We start from the raw sequence: 20,277 nt of genomic DNA on the forward strand, positions 1-20,277 counted from the left end.
TACATTCCGTTAACAAACCTGTTGAGGTTTACGATAATATACTCTCGTTACTAGTATCAGTGAGCATCTCTCTACCAACAGTTATCAAAGGTAATCAAGTTTCATTTCGTCCATTTAAACATAAGAAGATTTGAACATTTGATGATATTATGTACCGTATGTCGTGTCAGATGTCAATGGCTATAGTTAAGCCTACAGAATACGTGTGTCTCTTATCTGGCTAAAGCATAATAATTCATTGAAAATAAAGCCTTTTGTGAGCTATAAGGTCGTTGCAATTCCTACATGGAGTTATCCCCTTCTTTTTTGCCATAAGACCAGACTCACCAATCGTACACAGCGTCCCTAACCACCCAATTGCGCATGTGCATTCATATTCCAACCCTCCATTTGTGTCCGTACAGGTCGCTCCATTTTGACAGGGGTCCGAACTGCACTGGTCTGTATAAAAACAAAAACAAATTGGATTCATCATTCATCAACTTTGATTTGCTGCACAGGCAGAGCATATGGAATTTGAATAATCTACTTTCTGATTTTAATGAATTCACTCTGAAAGTTTAAAAAATAAATCACCTCATTGAATGATAGCTGATAACCATTATTCGACTCATGCTTTTTCAAATTTTTTGGGACATCTTGATTTTCCTCGTCCCACTTCCTTCAAACATCAAATCATATTTCTCTGAATTAGATCACATAGAATTATTGGAGGATATAGTGATTGTGCACTCTCTCCTCTCCTTAAGAATACTCGAAAAATCACGTGACTTACTTAAGTCGCAGTTAGAGCCTTGCCATCCATTGATACAGGAACATGTGTAAAACGTGGGATTCTGGAAGCTATTACACACTCCTCCATTCTGGCAAGGGTTGCTTACACAAGCATCACCTGTAAGGAGAAGAAGACAGTAAAACACATTTTAACATGAATCACAACATTACACAAGGGATTCAACGTAATGACTGCATAAGAGCAGAATTACTTTGATCTCAGTTTCTATGAAGCAATTCTTGCTTCGAACGTGAATAATTTTTTTAGCTCACCAATTGTTTCTTTTTTTTTCTGGTTGTTTTCTAAATTCTGAAAGTGATGATATCTTTATTTATTTTTTGTACCTTATTGGACCAACTTCGGTTTTTATCAACCTGCCAAGGTCTTCATTTATTATCGATTCTCTTCAGGCCATCCTGCCAGAATCATGAAGAGAAGTTAGTAACTAACATCGAATTCATGTTGTCCAGTGGTAAGAGCATTGGAATCAAAATCGCCAGGTTGTGAGTTCGAATCTCCACTCTGCCATTGTCTCCCACTTAAATTAAAAAACAAAGACCCGAGAGTAATATCTGTCATCTATAAGTTCAGCCACTATGACTGATTGACCCTGACGAAAATGCTTCCTAGGTAGTTGATTACATATATATATATATATATATATATATATATATATATATATATATATATTGGCGTTTACAAGCGATACGCTGTCCTACTGAGTACCTACATGAGTTACCATTAACATAAACGAATATTCCAGATGAAAATGGAAGAAACTAGGTGAAAATCATTTTAACCATAACCGTATCTTCATACAGTAATTTTAATTTGTACGACGATAGTATAATTAAAATGAATGATCACACCGATACGACGTGATGTGATTGAAGAGTGAAATGGCTTCCAAGAAGTGGCATATAACGTATTTTACGATCTCGTTTCAAATTTCTAACATGTTTTTGACTGATTCGATCTACAAGTTGTGAGCCGTGGACCTTCAGTGGTGGACATTCATAAGCGTCGGTCGTATATCAATGAAACCGACTTTGACATCTAACAAGTGATCACGATATTTAATGCGATATACATGTAAATTAACATGATTAAGTGGATTCGCATGTGATTTTGTCACTGAAAAAAAGACTTACCTTCTTCGCAAGTGACACCTGACCATCCAGCTACGCATGCGCAAGTGTACGTCCCAACAAATTCACTGCAAGTTCCGCCATTTTTACAAGGTTCATCCTGGCACGGGTCCTGGGAGAACGCTGTGGGAAGAGATGAAGATAATGCATAGTTACGGTATACAAACATTTATCATGTTGGGTATTCACCAAGGCGAGATGAAAATGTGTCATGGAACTCTCTATTACCCCTGTTTTTCAATTGAGAGAGAAATAAACGGCTACGTTTAGGTCAACTTGCCCCAACTCGGTCACGCCCATGCAATCAGGCACTCTACATCGTAATTTAACATCATCAATATTTATATCCGTTTAAGCATGGACATTCCATGAAGAAGCTGTACTTTTCTATGATTTTACCTTATATTGATTACTGCAGTACATCTTGGGGAAGCAGTGCAAAAATACATTTAGATAAGATACAAAAACTTCAAAATAAATATGCCAGGATGCTTTTGAAAAAAGATTATAATACATCACGAATTTCTTTGTTGCAGTCACTGAAGTGGCAATCAGTAGATCAGCGTATAAAATATCAGTATTGTGTTCTTGTATATAAAATAATGAATTATTTAGTTCCAAATTATTTAAAACCTTTTGTATGTAAACGGCCCGTGAAATACAGGGCACGGTTTTCTTTGCGATGCCCCCTTCAGCTTCCCAAAGCTAGAATTGAACATAAAGGAAATCTTTCGCATATTTTGGACCCAAATTATTTAATGCACTTCCTTCAAATTTACAAGCCTGTACCTCCTTGTTATTTTTTTTAATTATGCAAAGCCTTTCATACGAATTGATAAAGAGCGAAATAATATTCCATTGATTTACAATGCTATGTACTTGTATGTTTAAATTGTCACTTCCCACTCTATATTTTTGGTGTTGATTGTTTCTGATGTTAAATAGTTTGTATTTTGTATTTTTGACATTGATTGTTTTTTTTTATGATATATTTTATAGTTATCTTGACATGTATTTTAAACTGCAGGGCGCCTTTGCAAAAGCAGTTTTAAGAACTGAACAGGCCTACCCTGCAGTATAAAATAAATAAATAAATAATAATAAGCACCTAAATTTTTATCAACTACACGCATCACAGAACTACATGAGTGTCGATTTGTGTTGTGAATATATTGTTCAAGGGGGATCTATAAAAGTTTCACCCCTCCCTCACTTTAATAGAATGGCGTCATGGATCGACATCAGTGCAGTATTTAGAACATTTATAATGGGGAGGGTAAAAAACACTCATAAAAAACGAATGTGAAAAAATAACATTAGCTCACATTATTTCCCTTCACCGTATGCTAATCCACAAAGAGAGCACATTCAAGGAGGGTGTCGATATCTCTTGGATACATAACACTGTTTGGTCCATCACTTTTCGTCACATCGGGTAAATTTTAGCAATATCTTTGAGAACCTGCATGATAGTGTTGTCTTGCCCGAGATAGCAACGAGCGCAGATTATGTTCAGAACTTTGCTGAACACACATGCAAGGTGATTCACAAACAGTTATAAATATATTTTTAGCAAGGTGGAAATAATTTCTACGAAATTTGATTGGCCCATGGAACTCTTGAAATTGATTATGGATGTTGATGAAGCTTGCCGATTTAACTGACAAAAACCCTTGGGTTTTATTCTGGAAACTTACCCGTTTGACAGAAAATACCAGTGAAGTCATCTGGGCACTGGCATGAAAAGATTTCACTACCAGTGGAACTTACGCCGTTGGTGCATGTCCCACCATTTTGGCATGGTGAGCTAGCACAAGGACCCGTTTCTAGAAAGGTAAAGAAAACAGTAAAGAAAGATCATTATATCACTCGACAATCAACCCCAATCAACACGCTAAACTGAACAAGTAGAGCGCCTCTGGCAGTCTCGATCGATCGCCTGCATATATTACGCGTTTCGATATACAGTAGCAACATTGCTGACTTTGAAAACAAAAGAAAACACTAATGTGATAATAAAACATTATATCCATTGATCCAAAATGACCTTTGACCATGATAATGTGACCTAAGACATGTGCAAATCAACCACTGATACTTGATTACCCTTATGTCTATGTTTCATGAGCTAGATCTATAATCTTTCCAAGTTGTGATGCCACTTCAACGAATAATCCACACATGTTCGTTGACCCTAAGAGACCTTTGGTCATGTGAAGTGAAACTCAGGCAGGCCTAGGATCTTCAGTGATACGCCAGTACCCTTATGTCAAAGTCTCATGAACTACATGTAGGTCCATATACTTTTTACGTTATGACGACATTTCAAAAACTTGGTTAACATTTCGATATTGATTCCCCCATCATGGTCTAAAATTCATTGACCCTAAATGACCTTTGACCTTAGCCATGAGACCTGGAACTCAATCAGCCAGGATGTTCAATAAAATCACTCCGCAGTTATTGTTCTATCAATGAATGTAGAAACTAAATGTACGAATAAACTTACGAAGTTCGCAGTTTGTTCCCTGGTAACCGGAAGCACAGAGGCAAGAGTAGCCAGACGTACCGGTTACAAGAAGACAGGTACCACCATTTTGACAGGGTCCACTATTACAAACACCTGGAAGTGGGAAGAAAATAGTTTTTATTGGAGAATATTTGGTAATTATGATAATAATAATGATGATGATGATGATAGCAATAATAATAATAAAGCCAAATTTTACTCAGAATATCCTCTTCACTTCCAAAAACTAGCTGCTCTGTCAGCTGGCGAAACATTTTACGAATTTCTAAAATGTTAAAATATGTTTATTTTCATATGGATTTAACAATAAAAATGCAAGATTCAAGATATATTTACAGAGTAATAAAAAAGGCTTATCATGTACATGTATATACATGTATAAAATATCATTACATAATCGGAAAGTTAGTATGAGAAGGATACCCCCCCCCCAAAAAAAAAATAAATAAACGCTTAATGGGTGTGGTCTTAAAACATTTTTTATTATTATTCATCAGCATTTTATCTGCGGTGGGTGGGGTGGGGGCATTCCAATACACCACTGCGTATGCGACTACTATCTACGATGCAAAGTTTCATTTGTCAATGTCGCATGTACTGTACATGTACATACTGTATATATACATGTATGTTCAATGTCAATTTACCTGTATGTAATCATGTAATATATGTCCATGTACATGTATAAGCGTATACATTGTACTTAAGTGATCTGGTTCGAGCATTTTCTCTCTTTTAAAACCTATTTTTCCTGACTTACTTTTCACCATGGACGCTCTTGAAAAATGGGAGAGCGGTGAAACCACCCATCCCCCTGTGTCATCTTGCCCCAAACCATGCATCCCCGGGAATAGATTGAATGCCACATTGCAATTTATGACAAACGTGTAGGCCTATCATGATTTAATCAATTTGGAAACATCTCAAATGTACATCGCGCAAACAATGAATAATGCAAATCATATCCAGCATTTGGCTGAACGACATGGTTGAGACTTTAAAGAGAAATTCCAGTAGTTGCAGTTAACACTGATTTCATGAGAAAGTCTGTAAAACAAGGCTTAATTGCCAGTATATCATCGAGGATCTAGATCTGGTACAGTTACATTAACTGGACTTTGTGAAATCTTGAAATCTACGCTGAAAATGTTCACACCGAAAATCCCCAACACAGATAAGCGCACGTGGGACAATGTATAATTATTGCTTAGGGCGTCGGGCCCGACGCCCTACCCGAATCTCGTGCTTATTTGCTGATTTCTCAGCAATTACACAATTTCTTTCAGAATCCTTTGGCACATGCGTTTTATTTATACAAACAGACACTTTAGTGGTCATTTCATTGGATTCTGTACGAACTCATTTTGATATCGTTACCAAAACTAGCATTTACCTTTAATTAAAATCATCCAATATATTGACACCAAAGACGGCTACCCTAAAGCATGCGCGCATGGGTTATTCTGAGCGAATGTAATTATGTATAGTACATTTCAAGTCAATCAGTAGATGATTCAATGTACATGTACCTGATGTTGACATGCTGTGTTGTATTAAGGATCTAATATTGCGAGACTTTCCTTTGCTTTAGGGAGGGGTTTCTTTGGGATGCGACGGGGGTACATGTATGGCTCCGGGATGCGGGGGTGCTGGGGGTGCTTCATAATAAATCCCAAGATGTTTCTAGGCCTGGGTGCGCACCCTTTGTACATGTACAGTAGTTTCGTATGCAATGTTAGACTTTGTTTATCAAAGTCATACATGTATATTCCTTTGGGGTGGACAAAATTCACCCTTTTCCGTAGTGAAATCCCCTTTCCCCCTCTTTAGAGGCTTGTCAAAATTTTCTTGATAACAATAATTACATCCTGTCTCGAGTGAATGCCATATTTTATTACCATCCTCCGTGTGTGCTTGCTCAGTGTTTTTGCACTTCTGTAAATATATTCATATACACTTCATATTATGTATTGGCTTTTTATCATACAGGTCATAGCGCTTTTGTCGTTACCGTAATCATTCGTTCGAAATGACTTTTATCATCCACCGTACTATACTGGTCGCTCCGTGGATTTCGAATGATAGATTTGTTAGTTAGGCTTATGAAAGAGATACAATAATTTATATTCATACTGCCTGTTGTTGAATAAAGAATACGCCATCAACATTTAATGACATGTTATTCACCTGCTGTCTGGCTGTAAAAGCAGATGCTTTTATCGGTGTTTTGATAGTCACGACGAAAGTTCAAATTTATCAAAGAGCTGCCAGAAAATAATGAGCATAACGGTTGCCTCTACTCTCCCATCATTATACATGTATTCCTTTTGCAAACAATTTCATAGGATTTAGAGCGATTCGAAATTTCCTTAAAGCACACGTGCTCTTTATCAGCGTTTTAATAGACACGCCAAAACTTAAAATTTATCAAAGAGCTGCCAGAAAATTATGAGCATAACGGTTGTCTCTATACTCTCCAATCACAATGTATTCCTTTTGCAAACAATTTAGAGCGAGTTGAGATTTCCGTACATGTATAGCACACTTACCCGAAAATTTTTACCCCCCCCCCCCCAAAAAAAAAAAACCAATCATATATTTCACTCTTTGACGTTGCTTTGAGAATTGTCATTTTTTACATGACGCGTCGTTCTACTTACATGTAACTGAGCTATAAACATGGTAAATGGAATAAATTCTTTATTTTTAATGATTGATATAATATAAATATTACGAGATGTGTGATAGGCTAAATACTTTTAACTTGATAGGATACCGCTTAGACCATCTAAATTACACGAACATTTTGGTCAAGAAAGGGCGTACATGTATGTGCAATACACAGGCAATAGTATTCTCAATTGTAGCCTACACACACGCACACTATGACTCTCTCCTCCATTATGAAATATTGATTAAGTGGAAGAATTGTTCGGGATATCGATTTAAGGCAGATATGCAGATCTCATTGTTTGCTTGCACCTCTGTACTTGGCGGTGTCGTTTAGTCTAAAGCACACACCCTTACAAATCAATAACAGGTCCCGCTTATCATAACAGGAATGAATTATTGATAAAAAACGGTAAAAATATGCTTTTCCATTTAAATTTCATTTTAATTGAATTAGTTTAAATGGCACAAGACATAATGAAAATGGTTTATTTTGGATGTTTGACCTAATGGCTAAATAAAGATTTTAGGTAGGTACATGTACATGAACATGTAGGCTTACTCTACACATGTACAAATGAAAATTCATAGTGAAAATTTATCGTCATGATCATGATCTTTGCAGCCGCAGCGGGAGTTGCAACTTTTCGTTTTCAATTGGTCTAATATGGCAACACGTCCAATCAACAACCCATAACTATCATTTGGTGTACCATAAGTTTGTCCGCTATCCATATTGTCTAACTGCCATTTCGTCCTCTCACCATTTCGTCTACTAATCAGTTGGTTCAATAGCCATTAGTCCATATACCACTACTTGGTCTACTTGGATTAAGTTGTAATTAGGCGAAATGAACTATAGAATGGATATAACACCAACGGGTTACGAGACGAAACGGTTATACACCTGTAGACGAACTGGTGATGAGACGAAGTGATGATTGCACCAAATGGCTATTGGACCAAGTGGTTATTAGACGAAATGTTGATGGACGTATAATTGCATTAGACTAAATTAAGGTAACTGTGTACGCCTAAATGAGTGGACGAGTTGGTAATAGACGAATTGGCAATTTGCAACGTCCATGTGTACTTTGTCTGGCTTATTACTGATAAGAACACGGCCAACGGCATACAAGTACAAATCAATTAGATTTAAAAATAAAAATAAATAAATCACATGTGTTTTGAAAGGTTGGATAAGGGAGATGGAATATGAAATCAAACTTACACGTGAATTTAAGCATAAACATCTTCATCACCATAACTACATATACATGTACATGCAAATTGCATCATCACCACCGACAATATTATCACAACGGATACCAAAAACGGCACTATCACCATCATGGCCGCCATTATTATCTTCATCATCATCATCATCATCACTAAGTAATCATCACCATCATCGCCATCAGTCATTATTATCATTATCATCATCTTCATCATCATCATCATCGCCAACATCATCATCATCATCATCACCATCATCGCCATCAGTCATAATCATCATTATCATCATCTTCATCATCATCATCATCATCATCTTCATCATCATCATCTTCATCATCATCATCATCACCATCATCGCCATCAGTCATAATCATCATTTTCATCATCATCATCACCATTATCGCCATCAGTCATAATCATCATTATCATTATCTTCATCATCATCATCATCGCCATCAGTCATAATCATCATTATCATTATCTTCATCATCATCATCATCGCCATCAGTCATAATCATCATTATCATCATCGCCATCATCATCATCACCACCACCACCATTATTCTCGTTATCACCATCATCACTAGCAGTAACATCATAAATATGATACCATCATCATCATCATCATGACCATCATCGCCATTGGTATGGATGTATTCCAAGAGCAGCTAGATTATTGTTTCGACATAAAAATAATACATGTAGCTTCCAACTGCAAATTACCATTACCATCCTCATCATTATCATCATCATCATCATCACCATCATCATCATCACCACCCTCAACATCGGCATCAATTTCATTTCCATCATCATATTATTATTTTTTGTTATTTCTATTTGTTATTTCTATTATTTTTTTCATTTTTTTTTCATCATCATCATCATTATTGTTATCATTTTTATTTTCATACTTTACCCTTCATGATGCTCAGTTCCGAAAACTGTTCTCCTATCATGCTTGATAGTGTTATATATGCTATCATCATCTTCATCACATCATTTTTTTACAAGCTGGTTCCTCTTTTAAAATGGTTGTGTCGTTTATATTTCAGCCTTCAACATAAAATTTCATTTCCATCTTCTATTATTATCATCATCATCATCACCAATGCCATATTTCATCCATCATCATCTCCTTCATGATGTTCAGTTCCGAAAACTGTTCTCTTGTCATGCTTGATAATGTCATATATGCTATCATCGTCTTCATCGCATCACTTTTTTACAAGCTGGTTCCTCTATTAAAGGGATTGTTTCGTTTATGTTTGAGTCTTCGACAAAAAACTCACGGTGAAGACTCAAATATAAACCAATTATATTCACAAAATAATATTTTGTGGCTCAAACGTTGAAAACAATTTCAAACTGATTGTAAAGTATTTATGAGTCATATTCGTACAAAATACAGTGTAATGTAAATAACACACTGAGAGAATACCGAGGAGATCACTTGGGTGTGGAAACCACCCCAAAACGAACAACAACAAATAACAAACGATATTATATGGAAGCTTAAAAGTGCCACCGAGATGTTGAGATAATTATCTCGGGAAGTCGACATCTTGATAGCAAAAGATAAGATGACGAGATCCCGGATCTCATCATGTCGACATCTTTAAGAAGAGATGATGAGATGACAAGATCCCGAATCTCATCATGTCAACATCTTTTAGAAGAGATGATGAGATGACAAGATCCCGGATCTCATCATGTTGACATCTTGTAGAAGAGATGATGAGATGACAAGATCCCGGATCTCATCATGTTGACATCTTGTAGAAGAGATGATGAGATGACAAGATCTTGGATCTCGTCATGTCTACATCCAGTGGAAGAGATGATCAGATGTCATGATCTCGTAACTCGTCATGTCTACATCTTTAAGAAGAGATGATTAGATGACATGATCATGGATCGAAGATCTTTTCATCTGACCATTTCTTCTAAAAGATGTCGACACAGTGACGAGATCCGGGATCTTGTCATCTGATCATCTCTTCTGAAAGATGTCGACATGATGAGATCCTGGATCTTGTCATCTGATCATCTCTTCTACAAGATGTTGACACGATGAGATCCGGGATCTTGTCATCTCATCATCTCTTCTAAAAGATGTTGACATGATGAGATCCGGGATCTTGTCATCTCATCATCTCTTCTAAAAGATGTTGACATGATGAGATCCGGGATCTTGTTATCTCATCATCTCTTCTAAAAGATGTCAACATGATGAGATCCAGGATCTCGTCATCTGATCTTTTGGTATCAAGATGTCGACTTCCCAAGATAATTATCTCAACATCTCGGTGGCACTTTTAAGCTTCCATAATATTACTACTTTACAATACAATACATGAAGATCAAGCATGGTAATATCAATCTTATTAAATTCAATTTAATTGATTGACATATATTTATTATCCACAGTGGATATTTGCTTTGTTTGTAAGTCAGTACAGAAATGAGTTTCGCCGATACAAAAATAAAATGAATAAATTGGATGTAATGCTTATATTAAAACATGATTTGTGAGAATAGCCAGTGTGTTGAATAATACTGAACTTGAACATATATGTTACCTGCGCCAACCAATATTGTTTATTTTGACATAATCCACATGTAGACGTCAAAATGGGTAGGTATACATGGACATACAAATATCAAAGTATTCAGAAACTTTTGAATTACACATGTTTGATAATTTCATACCGTTGAGTGTTATTAATATTTTCTGCATTTTTAAATTACAAGGTCGTGGGTCGTTCTTTAAAGATATCGTTTATGCCAGACTTACCATGCTTACCGCGCCTGATCATGAGGAACATCATTGTTTAGATAATGTAAATAACTCATTAAGTGCATGTTGGCTGGGACAGTAATTACGTGTAGGAATGAGCGTTCCAATGTGTTATTGGATGTACTGTACATGTGTATGAGAGTAATTTGCTTTAATAACATGGTGTAATTTAACGATGCCAATAAATAGGAGAGAGATATATATTTTTTTTAAATCTGGAGCTATTTAACATTGGTAATTTACGTTGAATGAAAAAATATACGTGTAGCAAGAAGAAAAAGGGACAGTTTGAACATTCCATTATGTAATACAATAACTACATTTCAAATATAAATACTTTATAATTATAGCACGCAAATACGTCCACTCTAAAAAAAAACTTCATCTTTTGTAGATTGGTGATTATTGAATAAAAAATAACACCGCCTTCTGGATTCAAACACCTCTTTTTCCTGGTGTACCAGGGCATATCTTGTGTATGCATATTGTTATATTCTTGCTATAGAATGCTAAACAAATTATACCTACCTTGTGCTAAACCATGTTGAACTTTTAAAATCACCACAAGAAAAGATATTGTAACCGATAAAAATCCCATCGTTTCAGCAACTCAAACCAGACAGCATGCTATTCCACTTCGCTTATAATCCAATAATCCTCAAGTTTCACAACAGACCCCGATGTTCTCTCAACTGTCCTGAGTTTAACAACTCACAATCATTTCACTCATGCGAAATTTTAAAACTATATACGTAGAGATTTTCACAAAATGTCTCTCTTTGTATTTTGTCAACTAAGATAAATACTGGTCGAAAGTTTACGCCAAGTGATATAGACAGTCCGGTAGAGTTACTGCGATAATATTCCAACCGTCCATTAACTAGGTAATATGTTTTTGCAGATAATGTGTATGGACGCCACGGTTCGCAGATCTTTGTGTAACACGCATACTGATTGATGATTCAAATCGGAGCTTTTTTTTGGAGCTATTGTGTAAAGACAAGCATTCTCTCGCTGGAGCGTCGTTGGTTGCATAGCGAACGATCGCTATTGTTATCTAGTCTGGTATTCAGACCCGAATAAAGGTCGTTGTGTTTTCGTGGTGGCATATATAATTCGCTAACAACATATCAACAGTTCATGCAATTTAAATTTATCAGCTTGAAGTTTATTTCCCAAATAAATGAATAGAAACAAGCATGAGCTTCAATCCTGCGATATTAACCCTAATTCTTTCAAATTTAAAGGGGATCCAATCCTCGATATAGAAACATGTGCGAATGAGTAGAAATCGGAAAAATACAGATTAAGGAAGGGAAAATCGGAAAATTAAATACAAATATTAAATGTCATGGCTGTTTCGAAAATGAGATCACTACAGTAGTCTATGTAAATTTCTAATTGGCGATTCGGTCAGTAAATTATACCAAAATAAGTGGGAGGGGCACCTTTCATATGCACTTTGACAAAACTTAATCATCAGGGATAGCTTTAAACAAAACATCAAAATTGTCTGATATTGTACGAACCTTCTCCTATCTGATTGTCTGAATTATTTCCCTCTAAGATACATTTGGCAAGGCGTTAATCCACACTTTGCCACTCTCCACCCAGGTGTTAGATGGGTAGCCTATATGTAGTATGCAATATGCAATTTGTTTCTGTATCAGGAATTGAATTTACTGGAACATCATTGGATTCTTCCAATATTCTATTCAAGACAAAAGTACAAAATAAAAGGCGAAAAATATGTACAATATTTGAGAAACATTTCAAGAAAAACAAAATAACACAACGTAAAACAACATTACAAACAAGTAATTTTGAATAGAATATTACTATACATGTACAAATACATGTGGTACTGACATTGTCGATAACTGTTATTATTATTATTATTATTGTTGAAGTTATCATGGCTCTTATTATCATTATGATGGTTTTAATCATTATTATTATTATTACTATTATTATTAATATTATTATTATTAGTAGTAATATTGCTATTATTATTATTATTACTATCATTAATGATGATATTGTTATTTTCATTATTTTGATTTTTCTTTATTGGTATAAGTAATATTGACCATCAGCCCTTGCTCAAATTTTCAATTTATAACATTCACGAATTACTATCTAACAGATAAACAACATAATTACGGTGTTGTATAAAAACTTAAGTCTACTTTCAATACATCTCTAAACATAATAGGAAAAGAGGGATTTTAGCATGCATGGGGAGAAATTAAAAGACTGTAATTGTTATTGAAACAAATTTGACTGTGTTTTGTACGGTAGACTAGTTTACATGAGATTGTGACAGTCCGGAGCGCTCTAGAAAAATCATATTAAAAATGTCAGAATAACCATTGCGAGCGAGATATTCTATCATGAAAGCGGTATCTATGGCAACGGGGTAAACTTGTATTGCCGGGGATGTAATGGTGATTTTTTTAAAATCTGTTTCATTACAATATTGTAAAGGAATTGCCGACTTGTTCGTCGTGCGCCTTGGAACGGACATGTTGGTTTGAATGATACAAAAGAGCAATAGAAAAGGGGCTAGTGGGTTATGCTTGTCAACGCATTGTCTGTGGGGGATCTTGTTGGTGGGCGGGGACTGCATTACTCATTCCCCTCATTCAATGACAAGCGGATATGAACAAAAGAAGGGGGGAGGGTATAACTGCTCTTGCGCAATAATCATTGATCGAAAAATCAAACATTATTTATGAACATTAATTGAAAAAAAATAATTCAACATCACGACAATATTTTAATTATTATAAAAAAACAAAGACAAGTTGAATAAACCTCATACAACATGTTAAAGATCAGTAAAGAACAGCTTTTTAAGGATTCGGCTCTATTCTAACTTCGGAATTGATGGATTACTTTCTGGCTTGCCATAATGTTCCTCAACTGAACTTATCTCATACAATTGAAAAAGCAATAAATAAATTCTGTAGAACAAAAGGTTCATCAGGTAGGATGATTTTTTTATATTTTGATAAAGATTTATTCCATATTGGCCCTATCAATAATCTCCATGAAAATAATGATACCTCGATAAGTCAATGAGACGAATGAATTATCCAAATCTGAACAATTATTAGAAGTGATGTTTTATGTCATATTTTATTTTAAAAAATGGGTTTTGTATAATCCTCGTGAACATGCAGTATGTGGTCTTTTCCCTTTTCTTATAATGCTAATTCCATTCATTTAAATCATAACTATAAAACATGTGTGGCCTCGATCATTCAGTTTTCAGTATCAGCGTTGCCTTCATGAGGCCAACACAGGAAGCAATCCTATTTTTGCAGTATTGGAAGAAGAAAAATAATAGACTTAATTTAATTCAAATCAAATCCAAAATTTAAATAAATAAATAATTACGAGAGATGACACCATCAGCTTGATCAGTAGGCCCTACTGATTCATGACGACACACGATAACTGTTGTGTGTGAGTGTGTGTTTGGGTGTGTGTGTATTACAACATACATGTACTGATAAACACACAAATTCATTACAATAACATTATCACTGTTCAAAGATTTTAGCTAGCCGGAATACCCCGTCAGGGCACTGCATGCATATGGGAACGTTTTTTTTTTTCATTTTTCTTAGGTACTGGTTTAGAATAAAAAGTCGACAGGCAAAAAGAAAAAAAAAGGATCTCACCACAAAAAAAGAAGTTTTGGTTAAATTTCCAACACACACACTGGCATCTTGGGGGTGCTAATATTATAATATCCCTTCCCATGTACCTGCAACATCATGTTTAAAGGGCGAGTCCTACTTAAGGTTCAAGTCCACATACCATCAAAACGTTAATGAAAAGAGACAAATCAAACAAGCATGCATACCACTGAAAACTGAATTCAGGAAGATCGGAAAACTGAGTTTTGTGACATTTTAATATTTCGCTTAATTTCACAAAACAATGAACTATATGCACACCACTAGCGTAGTTACGGGGGGGGGGGGAGGGGGCAGGGGGACTTCCCCCCTGACGAGTCACGACTCATGCACGGGACCTATCCCTGCCCCCCCCCCCTGACGAGAAGTTAAAGACTTTTTTGTCAATTTTTTTCTGCTGTGAATTTTTTTCTTGCTTGTCAATTTATTTTCTGGCACGAAATCCTTTATTTGTGGTTGAAGACACTTTTTGTCATTTTTTGTGGACGATTTGCGTCCCCTGTGGAAAATCCTAGGTACGCCACTGATTGCACACCCTGATCGTCAGTATGCAAATAATGACATCATCCTCTCACTCTTATTTTGTTTTGGCATGATATGCAATATGAAATATTATATTTTTTTCTTCATTGTAAAGTGAAGCAAGTTTTACTCCTCCCTGAACATGTGGAATTGCTACTGTTTTAACATTGTGTTGTTCAACGAAGAGGGTCCTTATATATATTGCCAAATCTTTTATAATTGAATGTGAAATTCAGACAATCGATATCAAAAGAAATAGTGAGGGAGGGACGACATCGACTTTCTCATTTTTATCATGACTGAGTTTGTGCATATTAAATGTGTTGTGAAAATAAGCGAAATTTTAAAATGCCATTACCATCATATTTTCAATTTTTGATGCAATTTTTAGCATTGCAGGGCTATGATTTTATTGTTGTTCTCTGACCTACATCAACTCTTTTCTGAGCTGAACTTATGACCTTAAACGTGAATCTTAATAAAAAGAGAACAAAGCAAACAATAAGCATATTTGCTGAAAATTAATCATAATTTGATCATAAAAAGTTATGACGTTTCGCTTATTTTTCACAAATCAGAAAAAACATATGCAACTGAGTGAGTTGCTAAAAATGTCAATCATTTACATGATTTTGTTTTGTATTCTGTGGCATGAAGTATAGCAGGGGTGCATGGATCCATGCAGGATTTGCCAATGGGGGGGGGGGGATTTCGGAGGAAATTTTTGACAAGCCAGAAAAAAAGGCTTTCAACCACAAATTGCGGATATTTCGTACCCAAAAAGTTAATGACATTTTTACATTAAAAAATATCATGTTTGCTTTTCAAATTAAAGGGGGGGGGGGGGGCACGTGCCCCCTGTGCCCCGCGCCTGAAGTATAGAATCAATAATTGGGCAGAATTGACAGCAAGGAATCTTCTTCTTAATTGCAGTAAGTAGCAACAATGGCAATCCCACACTTTCAAGGAGAAGTTGAATCTTGTAATAGGAAAACAGGACAGTTTTATTTTGGAAAAGATATTCTTATAGTTGCTGGTGTCAGCTGGAGAATGGCCCATAGAAATCTGCAAATCCTCCAATTGCAACGCCTAGAAATATCACGTGACAGGTTGCTACCCAAAATTGTTTGAAACCGGTGCAGGGTTGATGTTCGAAATCGTTGCATCTCTCTTTGATTACCCAGGTAATATTTCATTTTTCTCATTTATATTAGACCTTTCTTCGGTGAAATATTCATAATTAATCTAATTGATATATTCTTTTGACCTGCTTTTGTAATAAAACTATAATTTGTTGACGTTATTTTTGCCATTATTCTTATAACAGTCCCACATGCTGAATTTAATGTGTGTTTTAAACCTTTTGCTTGGTCCTGGGGAAAAGTTCAAACTCCCTGTCCCTGATAGCTCTGCACTCCGCCGCTCAAAAGGCACACTTAATTATCGGCATCCAGTGCTCTAATGCGTAAAACATGGTATGCTGAAAGTCATGAGATTTTTGTTGAAAATCACACCGATGCATAGCCATAGACAGCTGGCAGCCGTCTGTTTCGAGGAGTTTTTTAACATTTTATTTTTTTATTTCTCCTCGTACACAGACTGCTCGCTATCGTGCAGCCACCATTAGGGGACTTGCAATGCAAAATTCCCCCATCGGGGCTCTTCAATTCTTGTCTTTAATAAATAAAAATTTTTGAAGTTAACACAACCAAAATGCAAATTAATATTCCCTCTTTAAAATTAATAATAATTGCCAAAAAACAGAAAAATCAAGTTAAAAGGAACAAAAACAGTGACTTACCTCGGCTGTCGCGCAAATTCACTTCCCCGTTTTATCCGATCTTAAGTACATAAACATGGCCATTGAGTCCCCTGTACAGATCGCACTAGAACTTCGGTCTCTGTATTTGGTGAGTGAAGCCAACGGAGTTCAGCTGAACAACCAACATAAACAGAGACCGAAGCTTTTGGTCTAACCAATGCATTGAAACCATTGGCATTGCAAAATAAAATGGAAAACCAGGTGACAGTGTAGATCTAGATCTAGGCCCTATTTTCATTTGAAAAAAAAATAAAAAGATGTATCTCAATAACCACCCAAGGGTTCATTACCATCCTGCCTGTGGGGAATCTACAGGTAGGACCCACCCCACTCACACAACATGCGAGGTTAGCTAACCTCGCACAACGCATGTGATTTCATAGTGGACTTTGTCATTTTCATTCATCACATGAATGTGAGGGAATAAAACACGCCAAACCTTTCAGTATTTATCCACTATGGTAATCTTTATTGAATGATTTAAGTTCGTTTTAAAAAGGAATTGGAAATTATTTATAAAAGTGTTTTTATCGCTTACCTCTAAGTCTCAACCAGGATACTCCGTTCGATCCGTCCTTAATTATCTTTGATACTGCGGTGGAAAGTACGCAAACAACAATCGAAAAGCAATTTTTCCTACCGAACATTCTCGATTCAAGTCATCAGCGCATAATAGGAAATTGTACCAAAAATCAACAGGTTGCATCTCATGTATATAGGTCTACTTATTGGTAAAGTACGCCATCTTTTGACAAGATGATGATGAAAGTGGATTGAACGAACAAAATAATGCTGATTGCCCAGAATGCAGCTAGCAGTACAAGTTGCAAAACCGTAAACAAACTGGCTTGTGAATAATATCGCGCGCCCTCTTTAGGCAAAAATTGATATCGACGCTGAGCAGGAGGTATCTCCGTGAATATCATGAAAAATGCTCTTATTTTATTAAAATACAGCAAAGAGAAGTCAACAAACGATCCATATGGTTTGGTAAGTGTCATAGCACAATTAGAATTCTTAGCTATGATGTAAAGTCATAGTTATTTTAGTAAAAAGGGTGTGAAAGATTCGCGTGCGCCAGGTGCATATGAATCCTTCGCATGCGAGATGATTTAAAACCATGGGTGGACTCACTATTTACAAGCCGGTTTGTTGTATATATCTCTCTGGTTTGTTTACGGTTCTGCAGCTTGTACTGCTAGCTGCATTCTAGGCGATCAGCATTATTTTTTTTGCTCGTTCAATCCACTTTTTTCATCATCTTGTCAAAAGATGGCGTACTTTACTTATAAGTATCATGAGATGCAACCTGTTGATTTTTTGTACAATTTCCTATTATGCGCCGACGACTTGAATAGAGAATGTTCGATAGGAAAAATTGAATTCCGATTGTTGTTTGCGTAATTTCCACCGCAGTATTAAGGATAACTAAGGACGGATTGAAGGGTTGATATTTGGAGGTAAGGGATAAAAACACTTTTATAAATAATTCCTTTTTAAAATGAACTCAAAATACGAATGTAATTACAAAATTAACATATTAGAGAAATAAATAAAGGTTTGGCGTGTTTTATTCCCTCACATTCGTGTGATGAATGAAAACGTCGAAGTCCATTATGAAATCACATGCGTTGTGCGAGGTTAGTATTACTAACCTCGCATGTTGTGTGAGTGGGTAGGACTATGGTATGGCAATGCTGTACACAGCACAAAATGTAAAAAAAATCATTAAAATATCACTTTTGAGACCAAAAATACTAATTTTCATACGGTTTCAATTTATTTTTCATTACAACTTGGGGTAATTTTTGTATTCACCAGGGTACTCAAAGCACTGATCTCTCCCCTAACTGGATATGCGGGGAGGGTCCTTTGTTTGAAGCCGGCGAGTTCTATTGTCCGCCATACCAGTTCCCCCAAAAAGAACGCGATCGCTCCATTAGCATATGCATTGTGAGCGATACGCTAGCTGTCTGCACACTGAAGCTCTTGCTTTTTAAACAAAACTTCATATATTTAAGGTGCCAGAATTCGCAATTTTCTTGAAACCATGGTACTTTCCCAGTACATTTCGGAAACATAATTTTGAAGACGGGTTGGTGTTTTTCTCACCGGCCTAAGGAAGAATGGATGAAATCTTTGACTTGTCTAGGGGTATTTTGGAGGTTTGCCAAATAACCTCTTAGGATCGATAGGGCGACGATTTTCTAGGTTATGCAGGCTTATAACACTGGGCTTGAAACCCCCTTTAATTTAAGTCCACCCCCCAAAAAAATCAAACAAGTGTAACACCGAAAATCTCATCGCTTAAGTAAAACTTTAAAAATATAACTTTCATATTTTACTTCTGATTTTGATTAAATTTTGAGCATTATTGTGTGTTTTTTCTCTCTATTCAAATAATCGTTTCCGTGAGGTGGACTCGCCCTTTAAAGGACAAGTCCACCCCAACAAAAACTTGATTTGAATAAAAAGAGAAAAATTCAACAAGCATAACACTGAAAATTTCATCAAAATCGGATGTAATATGAAAGTTATGGCATTTTAAAGTTTCGCTTCATTTCACTTAACAGTTATATGCACATCTCGGTTGGTATTCCATTATTTTAACATTTTGTGCTTCAGGCAAGGAGGTCCTATAATCGTCAAATTCGTAAAATTGAAATATTGTATAGTTCAAACTATAAAAAAACAAAAGAAATAGTGAGTGAGTAATATCATCGACTCTCAATTTGAATGTAACTGGCTTGTTCATATCACAATTTTTTTTAAATAAGCGAAACTTTGAAATGTCATAACTTTCTTATTTTACATCCGATTTTAATGAAATTTTCAGCATTGTGCTTGTCTGATTTTTCTCTATTGATTCAAATCAATATTTTTCTGAGTTGGACTTGACCTCTCTCTCTCTCTCCTTCTGTCACATCGATCGACCCTCTTCAATTATCCTCTACCCAGTTTGTTCATATAGGCAGCGGAAGCGGGGGGGGGGGGGGGGGGGGGGGGTCCTGTCCCCCTATATTTTAGGTGGGGGATAGACCCCCAAAATTTATGTTGACAACTTTTT

General features: G+C 35.9%; 1 protein-coding gene across 1 annotated transcript in view; it reads right to left on the reverse strand.

Moving 5' to 3' along the window:
* The window catches only part of LOC121431356 (neurogenic locus notch homolog protein 1-like), a 69,610-nt gene extending 57,496 nt beyond the window's left edge, over window positions 1-12,114 (reverse strand). Inside the window, exons 1-6 of the mRNA XM_041628896.1 lie at window positions 11,688-12,114; window positions 4,433-4,546; window positions 3,621-3,749; window positions 1,927-2,046; window positions 776-892; window positions 328-441 (exon numbers count right to left, since the gene is read on the reverse strand). Coding sequence (XP_041484830.1) covers window positions 328-441; window positions 776-892; window positions 1,927-2,046; window positions 3,621-3,749; window positions 4,433-4,546; window positions 11,688-11,757 — 664 coding nt within the window. The 5' untranslated portion in view covers window positions 11,758-12,114. The remainder of the gene's footprint in view (window positions 1-327; window positions 442-775; window positions 893-1,926; window positions 2,047-3,620; window positions 3,750-4,432; window positions 4,547-11,687) is intronic.
* Between the last annotated feature and the right edge of the window lie 8,163 nt (window positions 12,115-20,277).

This window comes from Lytechinus variegatus, chromosome 17, assembly GCF_018143015.1.
Source record: "Lytechinus variegatus isolate NC3 chromosome 17, Lvar_3.0, whole genome shotgun sequence".
Taxonomy (NCBI): Eukaryota; Metazoa; Echinodermata; class Echinoidea; order Temnopleuroida; family Toxopneustidae; genus Lytechinus; species Lytechinus variegatus.